This window comes from Coturnix japonica, chromosome 6, assembly GCF_054131305.1.
Source record: "Coturnix japonica strain WE chromosome 6, WE-NBRP24, whole genome shotgun sequence".
In the NCBI taxonomy this organism is placed as follows: Eukaryota; Metazoa; Chordata; class Aves; order Galliformes; family Phasianidae; genus Coturnix; species Coturnix japonica.
The window spans coordinates 29,731,430-29,754,925 of NC_140668.1; the positions used below are offsets into that span (position 1 = coordinate 29,731,430).

At 41.5% G+C, this 23,496-nt stretch overlaps 1 protein-coding gene and 1 long non-coding RNA gene across 5 annotated transcripts in view; both read left to right on the forward strand.

The window, feature by feature from the left end:
* The first annotated feature begins 1,113 nt into the window (after positions 1-1,113).
* On the forward strand, positions 1,114-8,559 carry LOC146760555 (uncharacterized). The gene is made up of 4 exons (XR_014947772.1): positions 1,114-1,240; positions 3,076-3,145; positions 3,709-3,817; positions 6,301-8,559. It is a non-coding gene; the product is annotated as an uncharacterized LOC146760555 (long non-coding RNA).
* Positions 8,560-9,887: 1,328 nt separating this feature from the next.
* Positions 9,888-23,496, forward strand: part of URI1 (URI1 prefoldin like chaperone) — a 42,249-nt gene continuing 28,640 nt past the window's right edge. For 2 of the 4 annotated variants that reach the window (XM_015874046.3, XM_085551814.1), the window contains exons 1-2: positions 9,888-10,311; positions 19,529-19,563. In XM_015874046.3, coding sequence (XP_015729532.1) covers positions 10,240-10,311; positions 19,529-19,563 — 107 coding nt within the window. In that variant the 5' untranslated portion in view covers positions 9,888-10,239. The remainder of the gene's footprint in view (positions 10,312-19,528; positions 19,564-23,496) is intronic. The other 2 variants (XM_015874048.3, XM_085551815.1) reach the window with 1 other exon arrangement.

Below are 23,496 nucleotides of genomic sequence, written 5' to 3' on the forward strand. Positions count from 1 at the left end.
TATTGAGCTTGAATGAAAGGGTATTTTTAGTGGTCTATTAACTTTTGTTGTGTTAATTGGGATAGAAGATGTAATGGTCCTTTCTTGCCTCAAATCCTCAGTTGTTATTATACAGCCTTGTCCATCACAGGTGAACTTCAACAAATATTTGGAGTCGTTTTGAATGTGAGAAGAAACTACTGGATCTTTGTGGGTTATTTCCCCCCCTAGCATTTCACTTACATAACACAAAGCATTATCTCCATCAGAAGAACTCTGCAATTGAGGAATTTAACGTCTACTTCCTCTCATTCTCAAACATCTGGTCTCTCCTATTATTGCTACATTAAGAGTTAATTTTTCAAGTCTGATTGTGTGCAATATTATAAATACGCTGCAGCTGTGTGTGCCCAGTGGTGGCTGTGTTCAGAACTGCATTTGCAGGAGGGACAGTAACTGCCTGTGCAGGCGCTTGGACAAGGGTATGTCTGTCTCATACAGACAGCTGAGTATCTGTTGCTACTGAAGATCTGCCTTGGTAGAAGTCAGTGTGGATGGCAGTCTGGGGGGAGACTTTCTAAGCTGTTTTAGATGAGTATAATAGGAGAGTGCTAACTAGTTAAGCTTATTACGTGATGCCAACGTTGAAAATAGAAATCCTGTGCTATAGCCAAACTGTTTTAGCATGGCTTGAGTGCTGCTCTTCTGCTGCGTGGCACTTTGGATGTAGCCAGCTGTGTATAGCAGTAGCTGAATTCATCAGTGTTTCAAAAGAACATTAAAATTTAACAAGTACATTTAACTAAAAAAATCTATATCTTAATAGCACAGAGGTAGTGATAAAAGGGAGGCAATTCAGGCTAAGATGTTGCATTAACTTCCCTGTGAATGGACCTCTCAGACAGTGTGGAGCCAGGCTGAAGCCAATGAACTAAGGCCAGTTTCTTCACTCTGAGCCCAGTGCAGCCTGTGCCTCAGCTTGGAGGGCTTCAGAGCCTCTTCTTTGGTTTTAATAAGGATTTTATTTTTGACATATACTTCTTTAAAAAATAAAGCAAAACTAAAGCCACCTCTACTTTTTAGGGGGATGGATTCTTTAGTAGTACTACAAAAGTATTTGCTACCTGAGTAATTGTTCTGAAAAGCCTTTTTTTCCCTTCTGAACAGGTCCATTGAGTCTGGGAAGGCCAAAAACAGGGTTGCACCTTTGGAGTGCTGAGTGAAAAAGGACTCTTGAGTTCTGATAAAGGATGAAATTGAGGTGTGTACACAATGTTGTGGAGTGCTTGGCAAATAGTGAGCCACCATAATGAGGTTTGTCAGTTCTCCCATAAAAATTACTGAAAATCTGTCTCCTGATTTGCTTCTGGATGATAGCAAGGTTAAATGGGGGGCTTAGCTAGGAAGGCAGCATGGCCTGCTGCTGCTTACAGCTGTGCCATAGACTACAGCCCTGAGAATAGGGAGCAGTGGGTGTTTGTACCCAAGCTTGCAATGCTGTACAGATCAGGAGAGACCTGTCCAGGCATGGAGACATGCATGTGCTCTCTGTGGGGACGCATGGGTTAAAGCAGAGGCTCGGTGTGAGAGCCTAATGCTATTGAAAGGAGTGGCAAAACTCCCATTCACTTTGGATTGTCAAAATGATCTGTAGAGCCCCCTAAGATTTGTGTTCTGTTAATAATTATTACTTCTACATAAAAGTAAACTTCTATATTTAAAACTTATAACTTGGCAACCACAAAATGCACATGTCTGTAATGAGTAACCGTGTGAGCATATTACTGCAGCTCCTCCATTCTCATCCTTCCTCGACCCTGTGCTTTACCTGCTCTTTGTCTAAACTAGCCTGAAAGATCTTTTAGGCAGAGACCATTTTTTCCGCTTGCATAGCAAAGCATCTCAGTGGCTGTGCGTAAAATAATAATGGAAGTATTTTAAATCTGGAAAAACAAATGTTCATGCTTTTGACAATCTCAGAATATGAATGCAAGTGATCAGGCATGCGTGTCTAGAGATCTGCTTTCTACATACACATATTGTTTCCTTTTAAAGACATCTGCATCAACTGAATTCAGTCCAGAATCTATCCTAGAAGTTTACCGTTATTATGCCTCAACCCAGCAAAGCGTGACTGTAGGGAGACTTAAAATTAAGTGTACATGTAAGTGCTTTGTTGGATAGAGGCCTTTAAGATTTTGTCTATTTGTGCTCTTGTAATTTTAAAATGGAACATATAATTGGAAGCGTTTTGTTACTTATTCTACTACTTCCTCATTTATTTTGATTTCTTACATATAAATACATATCTAAATTCTAAACGCTTTTGAAAAAAATCAAAACACACTGAAATCAAATGTAAAAATAGTATCTGCTTTTCATTGAACTGAATAATATCCTGTCTGCTCATCAGCATCACTTTTGTATGTAAATGACAGCTCCCCTATCATGGCCCCCTTGTGCCAAAACCTTGTTTTTAGAGGAAAGCCTGGCTATTTTTAGTCAAGAACAACTGTCTGCTCTCCAAAATTAAGAGTTCTTCATGCCGAATCAGCCCTGCCTATTTTCCTTCCTGAGGGTGGCAAATATTGCTTTATCTCCCCCTCATTTTGCTGATGGCACTGACTAAATGTCTCGTTGAGCACATGTTCATAAGTGCTGTCCTTCCAGTTCTGCCATTATGAGCAACGTTGTTTTTGTTGTTAGATGGAATCACCTTTGGGTGATCTAATAATTTTCCAAGCCACAAAGATACCAGCTTGAAGTTATCTGTTGCTGTGGGAGAATGGACTGAGTCTGTGAAGATTTATTTGATTCCAAAGATCATAGGATCATAAAATTTGTTGAGTTAAAGGTCATCTCATCCAACTCCCATGCAATGAACAGGGACACCTACAGCTCCATCAGGCTGCTCAGAGCCTGGTCCAGCCTGACCTTGAACGTCTCCAAGGACACTCACTTCATCTCTGGGCAAAACTGTAAAAGAACTTCTTCCTCATGTTCCATCTAAATCTCCTCTCTTTTAGTCTGAAACAATTTCCCTTGTCCTATCACAACAGATCCCACTAAGGAGTCTATGTTCTTCTTTTTTTACAGCCTCCCTTTGGATACTGAAAAGCTGCTATGAAGTCTGTTCTTTTCTAGACTGAACAACCTGTCCTTATAGGTGAGGTGTTCCATCCCTGGGATCATTTTTGTGGCCCTTCTTTGGATTCACTCCAGCTGGTCCACATCTCTCATGTATCAAGGGCTCCACATTTGGATGTAGTACTCCAGGTGACAGACAGGATCACCTTCCTTGGTTGGCTTTGTTGGCTGTGAGGGCACACTGCTGGCTCATGACCAGCTTGCCATCCACCAGCACCCCCTAGGACTTCCTGGCACAGCTGTTCCCTACTTTGACATTTCCTGGTTTGTACTGATAGCAGGGGTTGCCATGACCCATGTGCAAAACCTTGAATTTGGGTTTATTGAATCTCATGAGGTTCTCCTGGACACACTGCCTGAGCCTGTGCAGGTCTCTCTGAATGTCTCATCCCATCTCTGGCTGCGTTGACAGCACCGCACAGACTCGTGTCATTTGCAAACTTGCTGAGGGTGCACTCGATCCCACTGTTGATGTCACTGATGTTAAAGAGCACTGATCGCAGTATTGACCCCTGAGGGACAGCACTTGTTACTGTTCTCCATCTGGACATTGAGCCATTGATGCCATCTGTTTTTTTTCAGGACACACGCATTGTTCTCTTTTGGGCCTAAGGACTGCTAGCCTGCATTGCTGGGGGTCTTCTCACTGAGACTTGCTCAAATATGTGCAGTTTACATTGTTTCCAACAACGTAAGTACACAGGTCATTTATTTTTCTTTTTTTCCCCTAAATAAGAATGCTAAGCCTGTAGTGGAAATCTTCAGGAGATGGAAAATGTAAGGCTATCTGTTACAGATGTCATGTGAATTCAACAGTGGTAAAAAGTGCTGGATTTACATCACTGGGCCTTGAGACTGCCATTTTAAGTGCCACCTGCAGTGGTGGTTTATGAGAGATGAGGCTTGCTCCCCTAGAAGTTATGAGACCACCCAGCCCTGATTACATATGCCATGGATTAGGATTCAGATGGTAATGATTTCTCACTATTACTAAGGCCAGATTTGATCTGGCGACATAAAAAAAGAGTTCAAATTGTATTATGAGTCTCCTCAGCCTAGGTCCTCCAGAAAAGCTCCTCTTCTTTAGACAAGTCATCTGAATTTTACTCCCTTGAGGAGAGTCCTTAATCATGTAAGTATTTCTTCTGAAACCACAGGGACTGTTTCAGTAAATGGGATTACAGGTTTAAGAAAGGACATGCAAGAGTGAATCATAATGCTTTTTGGTTTAGTAGCAGCAGTAAATAGAGCACGGTGGCTTTTGGTTTCCTTCAGTTTGTCACAGTGCTGCTATAGTGGGTTTTTTTTTATTATTCTTTAATTTTTGAAGTAAAGCTTAATGCACTGCTTATTAACATCAAGAATTTTACTGAGAAGGATTAAACAGAACGTATGGGATATCAGGAAAACAAAGATGTCTGTAGTAACAAAATGGAGTACTTCAGAAAAGGGTAAGTATTGAGAAGCAATACAAAAGGTGAAATGAAAGGGAAGTGCGGTGATAGGGAAACAGGTTTGAGCTTATCAGGGAAATGCTGTTTTCACATGAGTATACTTTAACAAATGTATAAATAAGTACATGTAAATATATGTAAATAGTTCTTGGAGGTGAATAAGAAATTACAATGAGAAGGATAGACAAAGTTATTAATTGAAAGTAATGATAAACCCACCCTTTGTAGTTACAAGATTTACTTCAGCTCCAAAAACCAGGGTAAAAAGTTATGGAAGCATTTTAAGGCTGTGATGTTGGTTTTCTGTAACACAAAGAAAAGAATCCACTTGCTCAGGGCAACCATTGCATTTATGGCTTTAAATGAAGCCAGTGTGAAACACCCAAAAAGCAGGCACATCTCTTGGGCCTTGGCACTGCAAAACAGAGAGCTTCCCAAGAGTTTGTGTCCAACTGGCCATCTCTGACACAACAGAAAATAACACATTTTTCTGCTAGTTAACTATGGTTTAGTTAAGAGTATTTAACAGGGCTGCTTTTGGTGCAAGCTCATGAGTCTGATCTGAGTGTCTCCTGCCTGGATGCGAGGTATCACATGGGCTAACCACGTTGTCGTGGGTGAAAGCTTTGCAAAAGGGAAATGCAAGCCTTCATAGGAATTTTTAAGAGCTTTGTGCTTGCAGTCTGTGTGCACTTTTCCAGCTCTCACATCAAAGGCAGTTTGTCTGTCCAAATACTAGAAAAGAAGCACTGCATCTGCTGTGATGGAGATGCTTAAATCTGCTGCCTGGATCTGAGTGAATACAGCTCTAACTCTGCCACCTCCATAACCACTTCAGTGAATGATTACAGATGTAAATAGTTTTGGTAAAAGTCATCCTTAATGTCACAACTGTCTCTTTAATAGAAATGTGAATTTGGTGCCGTCTGTTTAGCAAGCTAAAAGAACAAATTTCATAGTAGCCCTCATAAAAACCTCGGATCTTGATTCTTCTTTCACTTATGTGGTTATAAATCACCACTGAAGTCAACAGAGTTATACCAGCTTTAATTCGTGTACATATGAGAGGAGATTGAAGCCCTTAAGGTATTCAACTATCTAGGCTATCTTTACCAATATACTGACATGATCAGAAAGCTCTCCTCCTTTACAGAGAAAAGATGAGGAAAAAAAGCAAAGTGACACTAATCTTTTCTGAGTCAGCCTTTCCTCTTGGGTGTGACTACATGCAGAAAAGCTGGGATTTCCAGGTGATATTAATCAAAGATGGCAGAAGCAACTACAAAGCATACAAATAAAGCATCCAAGTTTCATGTATTAAACCAACCAGGACAGCACTTGCAGTATAAAATCTAAGATACAGTCAGCTCTGCTGCTATGAGATGCCTGAAGCTTTACTGCATATTAGTAGCATAAAAATAAATTATGTTAATTTATTGTTATTAGTAAACATAATAAAACATAGTACATGCTAATGGTTGGCTATCTTGCCTTCCAAAGGTACCATGTATTTTACGTAGATGCCTTGTGGATAAGGAAATAGGATTTCTAGGTGCTTCTACAACCTGTCCCTCTTCTCAAATAGCTGCCCACGGTTCTGTGTGGATATGTGTATGCATGGGTAGTTTCTAATTGCTTTCTGTATGTCGACTTAGTCTAATGCAAATTCTTCCACACTGTTTCCATTGTGTTGACAGACTTTAAGTCTTTTATGTTGCAGTATCTTAAATCTACATGTAAGAGAAAACCAGGCACCTTGGAAATGAATTACCATCAAACTACTTATTTGCTGTCCTACTGAAGAGGTGAACAAGAGGTTGGATCATTTTTATGGTTCTCAGGTATCTCAGTGTTAAATGCAGGACAGGTGAGTGGATGGATGGCAAAGGAGAGGGTAAGTTGGCTACACTGAACAAATAAATACTTAACTGTCACCTAGTGCCTCTAAAACTACGCTTTAAGCGGGAGTTAAGCTGTTAAAGCATGTAACTGAAAAATTAGCAGCGTGTTGGTGTCATCCCTGAAACCTCTTATCTTTAATGAGAAAAAGCAATGTGGAGGAAACAAGCTTCAAAGGGCACCACTGAACATGCAAATATCACTATCACATGCTGAGGTTTCAGACCAACAGACATTTAAAACCCTTATTCATACTACTACTGGGCAATGAAAGGTGTCTAGCAGTTTGACTACGTTGTCCTCAGGCTAAACACAAAAAATACTGACTGTGTCATATGTTAAACTGAAGGAGATGCAGCCTTTGTCCAGGATTCTGCAAGCACTGAATATCTTCACTTCTTAAAGTAGTTCCACTGAGCCTGGAGGGCCTGGGTATCCTTCCACATTTGCTCATAGACATAAATGCATGTGAGAGGAAGCTCTTAAAGAGACATAAGAACATAATTGTGATCTCATTAAGAGCTATTATTAGTAAACTTAATAATGGTCTTGTTCAGATTAAAACTTCTGGATAAGAAAAATTTGGTATCAACAGGTGGGGCTGAGAGGATTTTAAGTTATTTGTGGGTGTGCTTCACCATGCCATGCCACAGCAACAAAGAAAGGCTTTTCATTTTTAGAAAGAGCTGAGGAGATTCTCTTTAGAAGTTCAAAGTGAACATGTACCGAGAGTATTACATCCAGAATTATATTAATGTTCGAAGAAAGACATTCCTTACAAGGCACTGGGTGCTATTAAGAGCACTATGAGCAGCCACAGCACACACACCTGCTAAGCCATCCAGGTAGAAGGGAACATGCAAGCCTTGCTTAATTGTATTTCCCTCACTTAACAGCAGAGAGCTCTTCAGAGTTTTCCCTGAAGTTTTAGGTAAGTTGTCTGGCAGAGTGTCTAAAAGACTTAATTTAGTAAACAAGTAAACAAAAATCTGCAGCTGAGAGAACCAAATTTCAATGGGGTTTATTTTATACTCCATAGAGTTTCACTGGTGACAATGGTTTTATACAGGTTATAAGCACAGAAGAATGTGACCCAGAGATAGACTTCCCGTTCCTCTTTGGCAAATGCTGTCTCCCATCTGTTTGTCACTATTAGAACATTTTTTCATTGGCAGATGAAAAACAAAACATACAAAAGGATCCAGTAAACTATTCCATACTTTAGTCAGTGCAACCAAGCCTGTACAGTCATTAAGCTGATAATAATGCAGCCTCTTATGTAGGCCAACTGTCAGAAGTGCTCAACGCAATACAGCCCAGTGGCTGATGATGTACTTGTGGCACGTGAAATAGTGGAGCTTTTGGAGCATGATACAAGAAAAGTGATTGCATGTCTTTTTTTTACTCAGACAATATGAAGCGTTTTGTGTTGTAAGATTCTTTGTGTCTCCTCTTGTAAGCCTTGTTGTTATTATGTCTGGCAAAAAATTAACATCTTAAAATACATATCATCCTGTTGTGCATCTGTTTTGTCCTCCAATCAAACCATGAGGTGAGACAGGATCAAATGAAAGCACTTTTAAACAACCTGTATTTGTACTATCTGCTGTGAACCCTGTTCATTGGCAAAAATAATGGAAGAGGCTCCAACCAAACCAAAAAGGAGTTATTTACTGTAAGCTTGCTAGTGAGCTGCTTTCTGAAGGCAGTATATAGAAGTATCCTGTGTGTTCAAAGGGTCTAGAATCCCTCAGTGACACACATGCGCCAGAGATTTCAGATAACTCTCAATTATTCTTGAAGATTATGGATGTAGTTATTTCATAAAGCAAACTACCCAGCTGCAGTTGCAAATTTTTATTTGCAATATTGGAAGCTGTATTAAAGTCTGGCTAAAAGCTAACTTCCAGCTTGAGTAACCATGCTTTGAAAATTGGTTCTAAATTCCTCTTCTGTAGAGCTTTTACAAGCTCTTATGGGGAGGAGGGGGGTTGGGAATCTGGGTTTAGAAAAGTGCACAGCACACAGTATGTTGTGTATGTAACATCAGTATTTTTGTGGTGTATACGAGGTTAGTTCTGCTCATGGGAAGCCTGTTTTGGTTTTTTTTTTTTCAGAAGATGGAAACAAATCCCTAATGTATGTGTAGTGAAGATGGGCCTTTCTGCTGCCATCTTATGACACGTCTGTGAGTATCTGCGGGGGAAAGGGAAGGATATAGACACACCTGTTCACTCAAGGGAAAGGTGCAGCCATAAATGCAAGTCCTATGTGTAACTGAACCCAGTTGTGTGATGTCTGGCATATAGAGGTTAAAATGTGACCGCTAGTATTGTAGCAGTCAATTAAATTCCCTCCGGAGTTGCTCAAGCCTTTGGTGTCCTGGCCTGGCCTGTTGGCTGTTGTAGTGTGCAGTGTTAATACACAGCTGCCTTCCACTGGTCATGAGTGGTGTTCCCTAAGGGTCAGTACTGGGGCCGCCCTGTGTGATATCTTTATGGATGATTTGGATGAGGAGATTGAGTGTACTCTCAGTAAGTTACAGATGACACCAAGTTGGGAGGAGGTGTACATCTGCTCAGGGATAGGAAGGCCCTGCAGAGGGATCTGGATAGGCTGTATCAATGGGCTGAGGCCAATGGGGTGAAGTTCAACAAGACCAAGTGCCAGGTCCTGCGCTTTGGTCACAATAGCCCCATGCAATACTATAGGCTTGGGGCAGAGTGGCTGGAAAACCGCACAGATTAAAAGTATCTGATAGTGTTAGTCAACAGCCGGCTGAACGTGAGCCAGCAGGCTGCCCAGGGGAGGGAGTCACTGTCCCTGGAGGTGTTCAAAAAGCCTGGAGATGTGGCACTGGGGGATGTGGTTAGTGGGCACGGTGGGTTGATGGTTGGACTGTGTGATCTTAGCAGTCTTTTCCAACCTTAATGATTGTGAATTTCCTGCACATCCATTACCGTGTGGCATTCCCAGAGTGGCCATCCACCACCACCTCATGGTGCAGTAACCTTTCTATGTTAGCAAGCCCTGCCGTTGCACTATCTGATTCGTTAATCTTTTAAAGCCGTTTTGCAATCCTGCAGGTCACAGAAGTCCCAACAATGTAAACTTGTGAGAACGAGCACTGAGATCAGCAACCGTGACATAACCTCCCTGCTACAGAAAGATATATAATTATGTGTTTCTGCACTCCTAGGAATATATGATCGACCCGAGCGCCTCACACATGCGTTTTTGAACCTGAGGCCTAAGGGCTCGGGGCCTGTGCCCCGTGCAGGGCTCGGTGCCGCCGTGCTGTGGCGGGGGGGATCCGGCGTGGCCCGCGGCGGGCAGGGGGTGTGGAGCGCCCGCCTCTCGCTGCTCGCAGCCGGGTGCCTCCCGCGGGCCCGGCTGGCTACCCAGAGTGCAGCAGGCAGGAGGCGGGCGGCCGGCTCCCAGCTGCAGGCGCTCCCGGTCCGGTCCCGTCCCGTCCCTGCGGCGCAGCGGGAGCCGGGCCCAGGCGGCGGCGCGGCCCAGAATGAGAGTGTGAGTGTGAGTGCGATGCTTCCCTCGGCAGCGGCTCCCCGGGCCCAGGCGGCGGCGGGCCCCGCGTGGATGCGGCTCTGGAGCCGGCGCTTCGCCCTGCACAAACATTTCTATAGGACTCATTCGCCCTGCTGAGGAGATCGGCCCTCAGGCCGCCTGTCCTCTTCACTCCGCTTCTCGGAGCGGCTCGCTTAAAGACTCCCGGCCCAGCGCCCTGTCCGGCCCGGCGGGCATGGAGGCCCCCGGCGGCTCCTCGCCGCTCAGCCCCGCGTTGGTGGGCCGCCTCCGCCAGGAGCACGAGAAGGTAACGGCGGGCGGGACCGAGGGGGTGCGGTGGGACCGGGGCCGGGGTCTGGACCGGGACGGGACGGGAGGGGAGGGGGGGCGGCACAGCCGGGCCTGCTCGCCGCGGTGGGCACGTGACGGCGGTGACGCCATCGGTGGCGGCCGGGGCGCCCCGCGGACGGACCCTCGTGTAGCGGGGATGGGCCTGTGGGCGCTGCGGAGCTGCGGGAGCCCCACACCGGCCCTGCCGCCTCGGGGACCGTTATCGCCGCTCAGCCCGGCGGGCCGCTGCGCTCCATGAGCTGTGCTGCGGGCCTGCACGGCGCGTCGCACAGTATCTGCCTCGGAGCTTCGTAGAAACCATCCCAGCGAACCGAACGGCACGAAGTGTGGGACAGCGCCGTGTGGATCACTAACAACACCTCACACTGCCGACATTGCTCCGGGACTCGGGCTGTGTGCAGCACATGCACCACCTGACCTCCAGCCTTTCTGCTTCTTGTATACGCCTAATGTTTAAAAGCTGAAGTATGCAGGCTGCCTCCTCAGTTATAAGACTTGTAGCTTCAGTGTGCGTTGTGTTGTCACATGTTGTTCTAGTTAAGAGTAAGAAAATCTCATCATATGTAGGTGGTTCTGTGCAGTTTTCCAGGATAGACATAGGACTGACACCACGTCTGCCTTTAGACCTGAGAATTCCAGAGCTGTGCCATCAGCTGAGCCTTAATGTGGGCAAACAGAGGATCTGTGAGTGAGCCCTGTGTAGTCTGCAGTCTCTGTGTAGTCTGTGACCTCCTGTGCCCCTGAGCTCATGTTCACAGTGGTAATGTTAGTGAAGAATAACTCCTGTGCTATGTTGGTCTCAGTTGGCCCTAATGTGCAAATGGGTGCCCATGTCAACTGATCCCCAGCTCGTGGTGAGACCTCACCATACACAAGTTTAAGGCTCTTTTTAAACTGATTGCTGCAGTGCAAAAGAAGTCCAGGATTCCATTAATTAAGCCTGTGTTGGGCTGATGTACTGAAAGTATGTATTATCATAAGGAAACTGCGGAATTCCTGTAAATTGGCTAAAAAAAAATACTTCGATATGAATACTTCAGCTTCAATATGAAATAACAGCAGAGATCTACGTGTCTTGGTTACAACAGAGTGTTGTGATGAAGATATAGTAGGCTTTCCCTCATTGCAATGAATACCCATAATTGGATTACAGAGCATTTTAAGTTATGAAAATGTTCTGTTTTAAGATGGAGGAGGTCTTTTCAGCTGCTTCCTTTCAGCAATTGGTATTTTTCTCACAGAATTACAGAATTTGAAGGCTCCTGGTTTGGTCTTGGCACAAAGATGGAGTAGATGTAGTTACCCTGCACTGTGGTCAGTTCCAAACCACAGTAGGAGCTTTGTAGTAGCACGGTTCCATAGAGCTATATCTCTGTGTGCAGGTCTTTAACTAGGCACATAACATTTCTTTCAGATGATGTGGTATTGTGCTGTTATAGTAATACTTGATGAAGAAAAAAGAAACCCATTTGTTCCCATTAGTCTGAAGGCAACCTTTAGTATAGCAGTGGAATACAGCTTTATCTATCTGCAGATTTAAAGATAATACTTGAATTCCTTTTATTGTTTTAACATCCAGGCTGTTGCACAACCCTGCTATAGCTACAAGTTTGAGTTTTTATGTGCTAAAAAGCTGCTGTGGAGAACCTGGAACTGAGGCCTCCTTCCTGTTTAAAAATACAAAAAGAACAGGATGTTGATGACTTGCCGTCCTTAATCTGATTGAGGCTGCGACTTCCACGTTGAGGACCCCTGGTGAAAAGTAATTTTAATTCTTGTTGAGGAGTGTTTGCCTGTTGGACAGGTTTCATCTTGTTAATTTGTGGCGGTAGTAAGACCAAATGGTTAAAAGCAATTTTCAGTGCTCCCACTAAAGGCACTTTGTATAAAAACATGACTTAGAATGTGTATCTTGGGGATAAATTACTGAAGAATATCTAGTAATTTTCATGATAAAGACCATCATTGGAAGCACAGTGCCTGTGTAAAGTTTTGAGTATTTCTGTAAGAGGAATGTGATGTATGTATCACAGATTACTTACAAAAGCAATATATGTTAGCTGAAAATACTGCATTAAGTCTACCGTAAGTTAGTACAGGAATTATAAAATGAATATTTAAATAAGTGGATTCTCATGCGGTAGAGCCTGCATTTAAGCTTAGTATGCTGTATATATTTATTCCTGTGATCACATGGGTCAGGATTAGTGCTGATAGGAAGCTGACAGGTCAGCCTGGTGTGGCTTGGTGAGACTTGTGTAGATGGTGAATTTATAGTGGGCTCATGTGTCCTGTAGTTTCCAAGCAGTGCATTGAAGGTGTAAGGGGGGGGGTATTATAGAGCCAACGAGACCCAGGAGACATCTGTAGAGTGCAGACACAGGCATGGTGAACCTGAAGGATTCCAGTGCAATCTGACAACGTGGTATTTTTTTTGTTTGCATTGACAAAACATGTTTTTTTATTTCTCTCTTAGGAAAATTAGGGTAAGGAAGTGACTTTCCTGCCACTCATCTTGACTACAAAGCACAATTAGATTTAGTAGAGCTGTTACCATAAATTACCGTAACTCAGTGGCCACTGTCTATTGTGACAAGTGCTTAATTTTTATGAATTTAATTGGTGGAAGCTGTATGATCTTTGATTTCCAAATTGTGTTAAAGATCATGTGTGCCTGCAGTTTGTTAACAGTATAACAGAATGTAGGTGGGTTATGAGGTAACAAATCACAGAATCCTATGCAGAACTCTCATACAATTAGCTAAGTGTTTTGTTTAAGTCTTTCTCAGGTGGTACCTGTGCTATGAAATCAACAGCTTGGCAGTGAACTGTTCCTGCAGCCTGAAAAGAGCAGCAAAGCTGAGTCCAATCTTGTAAGTTTCCCACTGCTGCAGGGCCCACTGCAAATATGGAGCTGATGGCCTGTGGCCTCACAGGATGAGTCAGTCTGTTTCCCAGTGCAGTGTTATCCAGAGCATTGCACTTCTCCCAGCCTGTGTCCAAGTGAGCAGAAGTCAAACTTCACCAAAGAGCTGATAGAATGTTGTCTTTGTTCTGTAGAGGGCAAGTGTGTACCTGTCGAGCCTCACCAGTAACTGAAGTGTGTGGGCGAGGTGATATCCTCCAGTTCTGGAGCTGTGCTCCTCCAGTAGCTTTGAGTGCAGTGCTCTTCAGGAATCAGCATTAGGAGATTTGTAAATTTCCATTCCAGAAGTTGTAGGCATAACCTGGCCTGTCATACATGAGTGCCTCTTACCTCTTACATTTCTTTCCCTCTTTCAGATGGTGCACTGTAAAGATGTGTAATTGGTAGGAAAAATGCCCAGTGATGCACCCAAACCTGCAGACAGGGGACTGATGGCTGTAGTTTACTCAAGGCTGTGGCTCAGCACTGAACCACAGCCTAAAGGTATGTCTGTGAGGAGGCTGCCAGCACGCTGTCACTTTGAAGGCAGTCAGCTTGGGTATTGCCAGCAGCAGTTACTGCGCCGTAGGCTGTATCACAGCTTGCAAAACCTGCCTGAGATGTTTGGTTACTTGGACTGTGGGAGTTTTGTGCTGATGTCTGCTGTTGCCTTGGTGCAGATGCAGGACAGCCATGGGTATGTTCACCTGAATTAAGCTAAAATACTAAATTCTGAGTTCCTTAGCTCTGTCTCAAGATGAGGTTATGTGATGTACCCTCTGTCTGGCTACCAGGGAATGATAGGTTCTTGCTGCTTTGTTCTTCCTTCCACCAGTTCCACCAGTGCAGAGATGGAATAATAGAATCGTTTAGCAGAAAAGTTCCTTTTGAGATACGGAGGATCTGAAACAGCCAAACTAGTGCAGGATGCTTGTGGTTGGGCACAAGGAGGAAGTGTGCTGCCCCATGAACCGTGAGACAGCCTGCCTGGTTGGGCACAGCGTGCTTCAGAGCCCGGGTAGGGTTACTGCAGGTAACTGAAGCCATTTCTCCATGTAACCTACAGCCACAACTGGGATTGTAACATAAAGCCATCATGAGAGGACAGAATTTCATAGCTGGCCCAAGGGGGATAAGGCATTTTCTTGTCTGCTTTTTAGTTCCTTGGTGCTTAAAGTATAATTCTTAAGTTCACAAAAATCATTTAAGTCAGAAGCTAGTAATTCCATATTGACAAAGGACAGTTAATACTAGTCTTTCTGCAAAAGTGTGAGGGCCAAAATTGTTACAGAAATATTAGATCTGCACTTGTTTTCTTGTAGGGCTACATAAAAATTGTGATCACAATTTTAAATAGGAAGATTTTTTTTTATAAAGAAATTTGCCAGGATTCAGATTCCTTGATCTCCTTTACTTCTTCCCAAATACATTTCTTGAAAAGGCATAAATTTCCACCCAAAGGGGATCTTATGCTAATAATTTGTTGAAATGTAGTGTTTTTCAGTAATATAATTTAATAAATGAATAGGAGAGCTCAGAAATGCCTTCTTCCTTTCCTTTCAGATCATTCCTTGTGCCAACAGGCTGAGGAACTTTTAATAGTTTTATTTCATTTTTAGATTGAAAATGGGGCTCTAGGAAAAACAATTGTGCAAAAGTTAATTTTGTCTTTCCCCATCAGTGGCTGCTGTGTTTTAGGCAAGTACTGGGTGATTTCCTGGGGGAAAAAAATGAACATTCATTTAAAGTGTTTATTTTGCATGTGAGTTGTTACACCCTTGTTACTGAGAGATGATGGAATGTTTGACCACCCGTTCATGCTCTTCTGTAGTGCGGAGTTATGTGGTGAACTGGCTATTTCATCAACAAACTGAATTTTGTTTCCTGGTTTTGAAGTGTGACGGAGAAATCTCATGCAAATGAATATGTGTCTGAATGGGTCTTGATACTGCCAGCATTTATAGTTGGAGCTACCTGACATGTATGTACCAAATATGCGCATGCACAGGGTTAAGCAGTTAAACTCCGGAGAGCTGGAGTCATCTGAATTAGATCAGTAGTGGAAATGACCTTGGATTTATTGTTAGCCTTGTAAACACAGATCTGTGTTGCAGAAGAGCAGCGTATACTTTCACTGTAGTTTGTGGAAAGTCCTGAGCAACAAAACCAAGGCTGAGACTGAGATCTTCACACAGTCCTACATGGCAGGGATGGTCTCCCGAAGGCAAACTGTTGGCTTTAGACTTTATTAGACCCTTACTTTAATTACCACCTCATTACTTGCTCTGCTTCCACAAAAAGTATTCCATACTGTCATTTTCCCTAAGTAACTGGAAATGTGATTGAAAGGGATGTTTAAAGTGAGACTAATTCAAGATTAAATAGTCACAAATTATATTATTGCTACATGTAAACAAATTACTTGCATATCTGATTTTATTCAGATTACTTTTCAAGTGGTAAATAATGCTTTATCACTTATATAGTGCTCTTACATCTTTAGAGTGCTTTTCTCACATTAATTAATCATCATTAAACACTCTGAGGTGGGTAGGTTAATACTATTATCCCCGTTTTGCAGATGAAGAAATGTAGACTGAGAGGTGGTGATTTGCTCAAGGCCATATAGAAGAAATAAAATCAGAGCTGGGATTAGATCTATGTCCCTAGCTTCTAATTTCAGAGGACCAACCCAGTTGAGAGCCACAGCATTGAAACAACACATACAAGTGAGCACGTGGAAGCAGCACACGCTGGGCCTTTAGATGCTGAACTCAGAGGCTGGTTAAATGGAAACTTTGTGCTGTGTTTCCGTGTCCATGCTCAAAGTGTGGAAATAGCTGCTCATTCATTTAGGAATCCTTCCTAGCCTGATGGAGGCCCCCCCCCCCCCCCCCCTTTTTTTTTTTTCATCTTCCATTGAAATTGACATTCAGCCTGGAAATAACAGTTCTTGAGGCTTGAACATAACTGTGTGACTCGGGTGAAGCACTTTTCACACGTGAGACGTGAATGAAAAACGTGGCAGCTTGCTTTAATGCTGAGAGAGATAGGAATTCCCCTTGGTGTGCTAAACCCACTGCCTTTGTAGGCAGCGCCCAGCTGCTCAGTACAGAGTGGTATCCATGTGCGTGCACTTCACCTTAGAGAGCTCAATAAAATAAGATAGTTCTGCCTGGCTGATCAGAGGCACCACAGAGGGTTCTGTTTAGCTCTGAGTTGCAGGAGCACACACAGAAGCAACAGGTAGGAAAGAACAAGGTGGAAGAAGCTGGTACCCTTCTATGGGAGGGTGAGGACCTGCTGAGGAAGGTGGCAGATACACACAGTACAAGGGAACAGGGCAGAGTCCTGCAGGCATGTGGAGGTGACAGTGCCACGCTGCAGCATCCTGCCAGCTGCCTACCTGCACACAGGGCTGTAGCTGAGTGCTGCTGGAGGGAAGGGGCTGTCTGCTTCTTTGTTTTCTTTAGGACTGTGGAGTGTGTTTTACACCGGTGGGCCCTGTTTTAATAACCCGAGCTGTGGTTAGGTAGTGTCAGATGTGCTGCAAGAGTAGTTCAATAGATATTTCAGCATGCAGATAAGCAGCTGATAACCTTGTGCGGGAGGATTCAGGATTATTGGTAGTGCTTCCAGTGTGGGGCCTCAGCAGCAGAGTGGAGCTGGTGGCACCGTGCCCTCATGGATGAAACTGAATGGAACCAACAAACAGGTGATTGGATCTGTTTACCCCAGGAGGAGTTCTCATTCTTTAATTGTAACTCCAGATATAAACGATGTGGGGAAGATAGACTAATGATTTTCCTGTGTTTGATTAAAGGCAGAGAATCACAGATTTGTTCACGTATTTATCTATTTGTTTCTTTGCTATGATAAAACCCATTGTTATCCAAACAGTGCGACTGACCTAATAAAGGACATATGCATAATTGATCTCCTTCTGTTTTTCAATATTTATTTTCTCCCATTTTGTTTTAATAGAGTTCAGTACCAGAAGTGCAGCCTCAAACATTTTTAAGGTGGTATATTTTAGCACTTCTCTAAAGGGCTTCGTTTTATTCTGGCCTCTGAAATGAAAAGGTTTGTTGTTGGTTCCACCCTTTAGTATCCCTTCAAGAGAGATTATATCAAAGAAGAAGAATTAAATTAAAATTGATCGGTGTTATTGATTTTCCCTTCCTTTTTTTTTTTTTTTTAAGGGGATAAAGGGTGATGGAAACAGTGTGTGCCCCGATACTGTTCTACTGATGGACTATTCTTAAAAACATAGAAAGCATATGTGCCCAATTTACATATTTACCAATTAAGAAAGCTTCCAGGAAACATTAAGTAGACTATCTTCTGTAACCTTTAACATTGTAGCTAATGGATATAGCCTGGAAATTTTCATAGAAGGTCTTCTAAATAATGTAAATGATTATGAATATGTAACTAGTTAATATGCAGCTATGAAAGGATTATCATGTAGAGGTTAATGAACATGCTGCTCTTATGGTTTGCAGGGCTTTTCTTTTTATGCTTTTAGCTTGCTTCATGCATGGAAAGTCATGGATTGGGAATGGAAAGCTTCCTGTCTTTTCCATCTTCATTTTTAATGGGGCAATTAAACTGCAACTTTCTTAAGGTTTTCATAAACATTTTGTATGCTTAATTGTGTGGTTTAATTTACAGTCGCCACCAAACCTGAAAGAAATGTGCTGATAGAGTATTCCTGCTCCTTGGCTTGGTGCTCTTGCTCTCCATTGTGTCTCAGCATTGTTTGGAAGCATTGCATTCTATGGTTTACGCCTTTTATGGGGACTTTGCTCTTGAGATGAATTGTAGAATGAATTTGATCTTTGAATTTATATCCTGTAGAAGTCTGTATATTTATACTTAACCTTAAAAAAAATCCAATGCGCATTAAAGAAAATGCTTGCTTGGAGTTTGATGTGAGAGTTTAAAGCAAATGATGGATTTAAACTTGACTTAAGCAGGAGGACCCTGCTTAACCTGGCTGAATTTCCTCACTGTTATGAGGCAGTGTAACCACAAATGGGCAGCTGGTCCTCCTCACTTAAGTACTTCACTTGGTTTAAAAGCTATTAATTCACAAAGCAGTCCCATTTCTTTTTCCTTTAGTCCTATGTGAGTAAAGAGTGCAGGATCTGAGATGTGTTCTGCAGTAGCTGCACATATGCTAACTAAAAAAAAACACATAGTCTTTCATTCTGTTGTTTGGGGGAAAAAAAAAAGAATTATCTGCTCCAGTGATTTCAGTGGTAGTTGAATGTATGTTATTGTTTTCTCTGCAAATTTTCTCATTAATTGCTTTCAAATGTTAGCATTATTTTGGTTATAAGAAAAACAAAATTTGTTAAAAATAAAATAAAAAACATACAAAAATGGAGAAGATGTCTAGACATCTTTAATTGCCTCTGGCATCATTGCATTTCATATAATTGAATGAAATTGTTTGTGTTACATTTTTGGTAAGCATTATTCAGAGATCAGGATATGTTTTGAAAGACAAAATTTCCCCGTAATTGTGGAAGAGAAGGTCACAGGTTTCAGCATCTTGGATGTTTAATGTATCTAAAAATGGGGTTTAAAAGTAATTTCATTTTTACAATGTGCTTTATTTTGTAAATGATCTCTTGGGAAGGGCTGTAACATAAACAAGTGAAATATTCACTTGATAACTTCCTTTCTTTGGTATCCTGAGATGAAAGAAAGGAAGACAGTGGCCTGTAACGGTTAGATGTCCTCATATTTAAACACTCACTAAATTTGTGCTTTTTCATACTAAAACTGCCAGTAGAAACATTTGTTGATGCACTGATAGAGGAAAAAAGGTTTTTGATGCTGTGGGGTTCATTTGCTTTTGTTTTTTTAACAAATGAGTGTGAAGGTTACATTGGTATCTTGTTACAAAATATATTGTTTTCTTATTCTGCAAGCATGTAACGCTGGAAATAGATCTGCAGATTGTACAAAATGCTACCTACCTTCTATCATGTGTCACTTAATAGTTATGGAGCAGGTATTGTACCAAAATATGAATTGAAAGGCTGTAATTTTTTCTCTGGTTATCAGTCTGCATTAGTATTTGATAAAGTGTGCTGCTTAAGAACTACCATTCAGAAGCCTTTGCACTGACAAATAAAAATGTAAATAGAAACACCATCAAATCTGTAAAGCGACTGTTGTAGTTTCTGATGCATTGACATTGCAGCTTTGTGCTTAGCCTTGTTTTTTCATGAGTAGTTATCTGTTTTAATGCCAGGTGGTCACTACCTGCCAAGAGAAAATCCAGCACTGGTAAGTGAAAACTGTTTGATTGCATGCCTAAAATACTGATCAGTAACCTAGGTGTTCTAGTAAAATTATTGTACTGTTTGTTCTAGTGATAGCCAAATCCTGCGAGCATGTTTTGACGACTGGAGGTAGCTCAGAATTATTGCAGTGTGCTTGTCTTTAAGATGTTTATATTTTCCACTGATGCCATTGCTTTAAATACACTGAGCCTTAGTGGTTATTCTCTTAAATACCCATTTCATTCACCATTTTTTCCCTGAGTAACCTTGTGGGATGAATGCTGAATTGAATTTCCACCCCTGCTTGGTGGAAGGGTATTCCCAAGGTAGATTCAATTATTCTTCTTGTTTCTTCTGTAACTATGAGCAAGTAGGGAAAACGTTTTAGCACACTTGGGGGAAAATACCCACAAACAATGTGGAAGTAATGTTTCCATTTCCTCTCCCCTCCCCAGTAAACCATGTTATAATGCTTAGAGAGAAATGATTTGTTTTGTTTTTAAAGAAAAAAATCTCTGGGCCCTTTTTCTTTTTTTTTCTGTTGGCAATCTGTGGTTAATAGAAAACATGCTTAGTAAATAGTAGTTTTCTATGGCATCTGAGGAAAATGTACATTTAATGGTGAATGAAATCTTATATTATGAGTTACTGTGAGATATAACAGTTGATCTTACAGATATCAAATTACAATATATCCATGCTGTGTTTACCATGATTTTACTGAGAGAACAACAGGAGCTGTCTTGATTATAGTCTGCAGGGTTATTGCAGAATCACAGCAACTGCCCCTTTAGTGGCGAGATTAAACCTTTGGTTATACACCATCAAGCATATAATATTTTAAATTTATTTTAAGAGGCTTTTTCTTCATGCCTGAAAGATCTCCAAGCAAATAATTTATATTTAGTGTGTATCAAATGTTTTTAGTTTAAATGCACATAGGCTGCAAGCCCTGGATAAGAGGAAAAAAAATCAAGGCAATCTATACACATCATCATATTAAATTCTGACTATCGGCTTGCAAAAATAATCTAAAACTAATATGTTTCATTTATGTTTAAAATTCAGAGACTGCATTAATTTTCAATAAGGGAAATATTATTGAAGTGCCTACTGGTGCTGCCGTAGTTAAGTTAGTCAGCATTTACATAATACCAGTACTTTTGGGGGACTTTCTGCAGTGTCCGGACCAATTTGGTACAGTGTGAAAATCTGCATCTACATTCTTACACAAAGAGGCATTCTTTTTCAGAAATAAACTAATTGAGAGCCTTAAAATTGGAACTGAATTCTTATAAGTTTGGGAAGTTGTAGCTATTATTTCCTGCCACATCCACGGCTGAGGTTTGTAGAATGGTATGGAAAGGTTGGCAGTGGGAAGAAGGCTTGCTCATGTATTGGGTTGTGACCAAACTCTGGCCGTGATCCTGTGAGTCTGGGGGGGATTTAGGCACAGAACGTCAGAAGGAAAGCCCAACTTAATGATGTCTTCCATGTAGAAAAGCAGTTTATAGAGCAGACATACAGCTTTTACTCTAAAAAAAAAAACTATTTAAAATTTAGTACCCTTATTTAGATCCTGATTGTGCAAGAGTTGAGTGCTCTTGTTTCAACTGAATAATTTGTTCGTATAAGACCTTTTAAGTAGTCAGTGACACAGAAGAATGTTAAATAGAATTGGGTGAATAACAATAGGGTTTTAAATTGCCCAACTTCAGCATATTTCCATTAAATTATTTTCTTTTTCATTTTTTAGTACACCTCTTGAAATGTATTTTTAAAGCCATGAATCCGAGGATAGGTCTGATTTAGACGCGTCATTTCCCTTGCTAGAGACTTGAACGTAGCTGAAGCCTTGCACCCATTCTCTCCATGCACGTGGTGACCATGGGCTGCACACAAAATGCAGCCATGTACTCAAGTTGAACAGGGAGCTCTGCTCACTGTGTCAGTGCATGAAATCGAATGACTGTGTCGGTGGCCCATTTTGGAACGTGGCCTTCCTGAATGTTCTTTCCCCAGCCTTGCTATAGGGAGAGGTGGATGGTCACAGCAGAGTTTGCATCCAGAGGTCACCAGTGTAGATGTGATGAATCGGGGCAGTCCAGCCCTGCTGTATCTGAAGCGGGTGATTTCTGCTGTACACTAATCAGATTATTCAGTGGTGGGCAGCAGTCAGACCTTAAAGGCAGTATCTTCTTTCAGATTAATGAAGAAATGTCAAGTGACTTTGAGCCATGAAACGATGGGAGTGCTTAATCCTGCCCTAAGTGGAAGCAGTTTTTATCCATGCAGTCCTTTTCCTATGGAGCATTCTTTCATGGAAATGAGGTCAAGGCCTTCAGTTTGGGGTCGTTTCTTTTTTAGTGAGCAGCCTGCATCATTGTCCTCTTCTCTGAAAGTGCAGATCTCTGTAAGTCAGAGGCTGCATTTTCTAGATGTCATTAAGTAATTGTTGCTGACACCAAGTTGCCATTACACTGCTTCCCAAAAAACATCTCTTGAGTTTTGTAGGGATTCGTTTATTTGGTCTTTCTCTTGAAGGAAGTGAATTACGTTTTCAATATAATGAGTTGAATGGACAGAGAAACTTGCCAGGTGTGTTGGAAGGATCTTCCATCAAACCCAAGAAGTAGCAAGAGTGTTTTGTGAATTAGTTCATGTGGAATATAGCTTTAATGTCCAAATGGTTTGAAATTTTAAATTCTTTGTTCAGGACCAGTTCAGCAACCTAAAATATGAAGTACTCCAGGTAGAAAGTAGTGTGATCATAGCAAAGTTCAGCTGTGAGAGAAAATGGGAGAAAACAGGAGTAGCAGCTAATTTTTCATAATGAATGTTGAAGAAACTTTCACTCTGCTTAGGAATCTAAGAAAATCAATGATAATATTTTGAGAGTTGTGTTATCAACTACAACATTCATTTTTCAGCACATTTATAGATTGCTTTCCTGAATCATCCTCAGAAAACCTGTAATTTGCATCCTGGGTCAGTGTTGTTAAGTGTGCTGCTCTGTGCTTTCCGTTTCCTTTTATTGCACAATTTACTACCATATATATGATGTTTACTATTTTAAAGCACAAGTAAACAATGTCATCAAACCTGACATTTATGTGCCAGCTACTTCATGTAGGAGCTGATTTCTGATGATCTTCAGGGTGGCAGCTGTCCATTAAAAGCCCCTTTTCCAGCAAAATTTAAGTCCTTAAGAGCTTCATCAGAACAAGGCTTTTTTTTCAGAGGAATACAGTAGCTTGTATTGCATGCAAAGGAAAATCCCCCTAGCAATTAAAATGCAACACAAACCTCTGAAGAGTCAGGTATCTGTCATGGGAATAATTGATCCAAGTTCATCAAGTCAGTTCTGTTTTGTATGGCAACATGTGGCTTCTGAGAAGCAATAGAATGAATGCTCCTCTCCTGTGTTGTTTGCAAGGATTTAAAGACGTGGCAGAGTCTGGGGCAGTCAGATGGTCTTTCAGGGATGTTGATTGTAGACAGGCCCAAAAAGTTGATGTGAAAATCAGAATTAGTTAAAATTTTGCCCATTTATGTCAGCCCAAGAAAAGGTAACGAGTCATTTATAACAAGTGGTACTTTGAAGAATTTGCCTCTTCTGAAACACTGAACTGAATTTTCAGTTATTTTTCTAAATATTGATGGTGGTATAATTGTTGAACTTGGGCATGAGGTGAGATACCCCAAAGCCTAGTGCAAGGACTGATTCATAGCGCTGTAGAAGCTCAAATTCAGACATACATTCACCAGCTAAAATAATCATATCCCTACTTTAATATGCATTATTCTGAAGTAATCTGTAGCTATTATAATTGTCATCCCAAGCCTTTTTTCTTTTTTTAAACAAATATCTTATTAATTTATCGAGTGCACGTGCTTAAGAGTAAAATAGTTTTTCTTTGTATTTTTGTGGGTTATG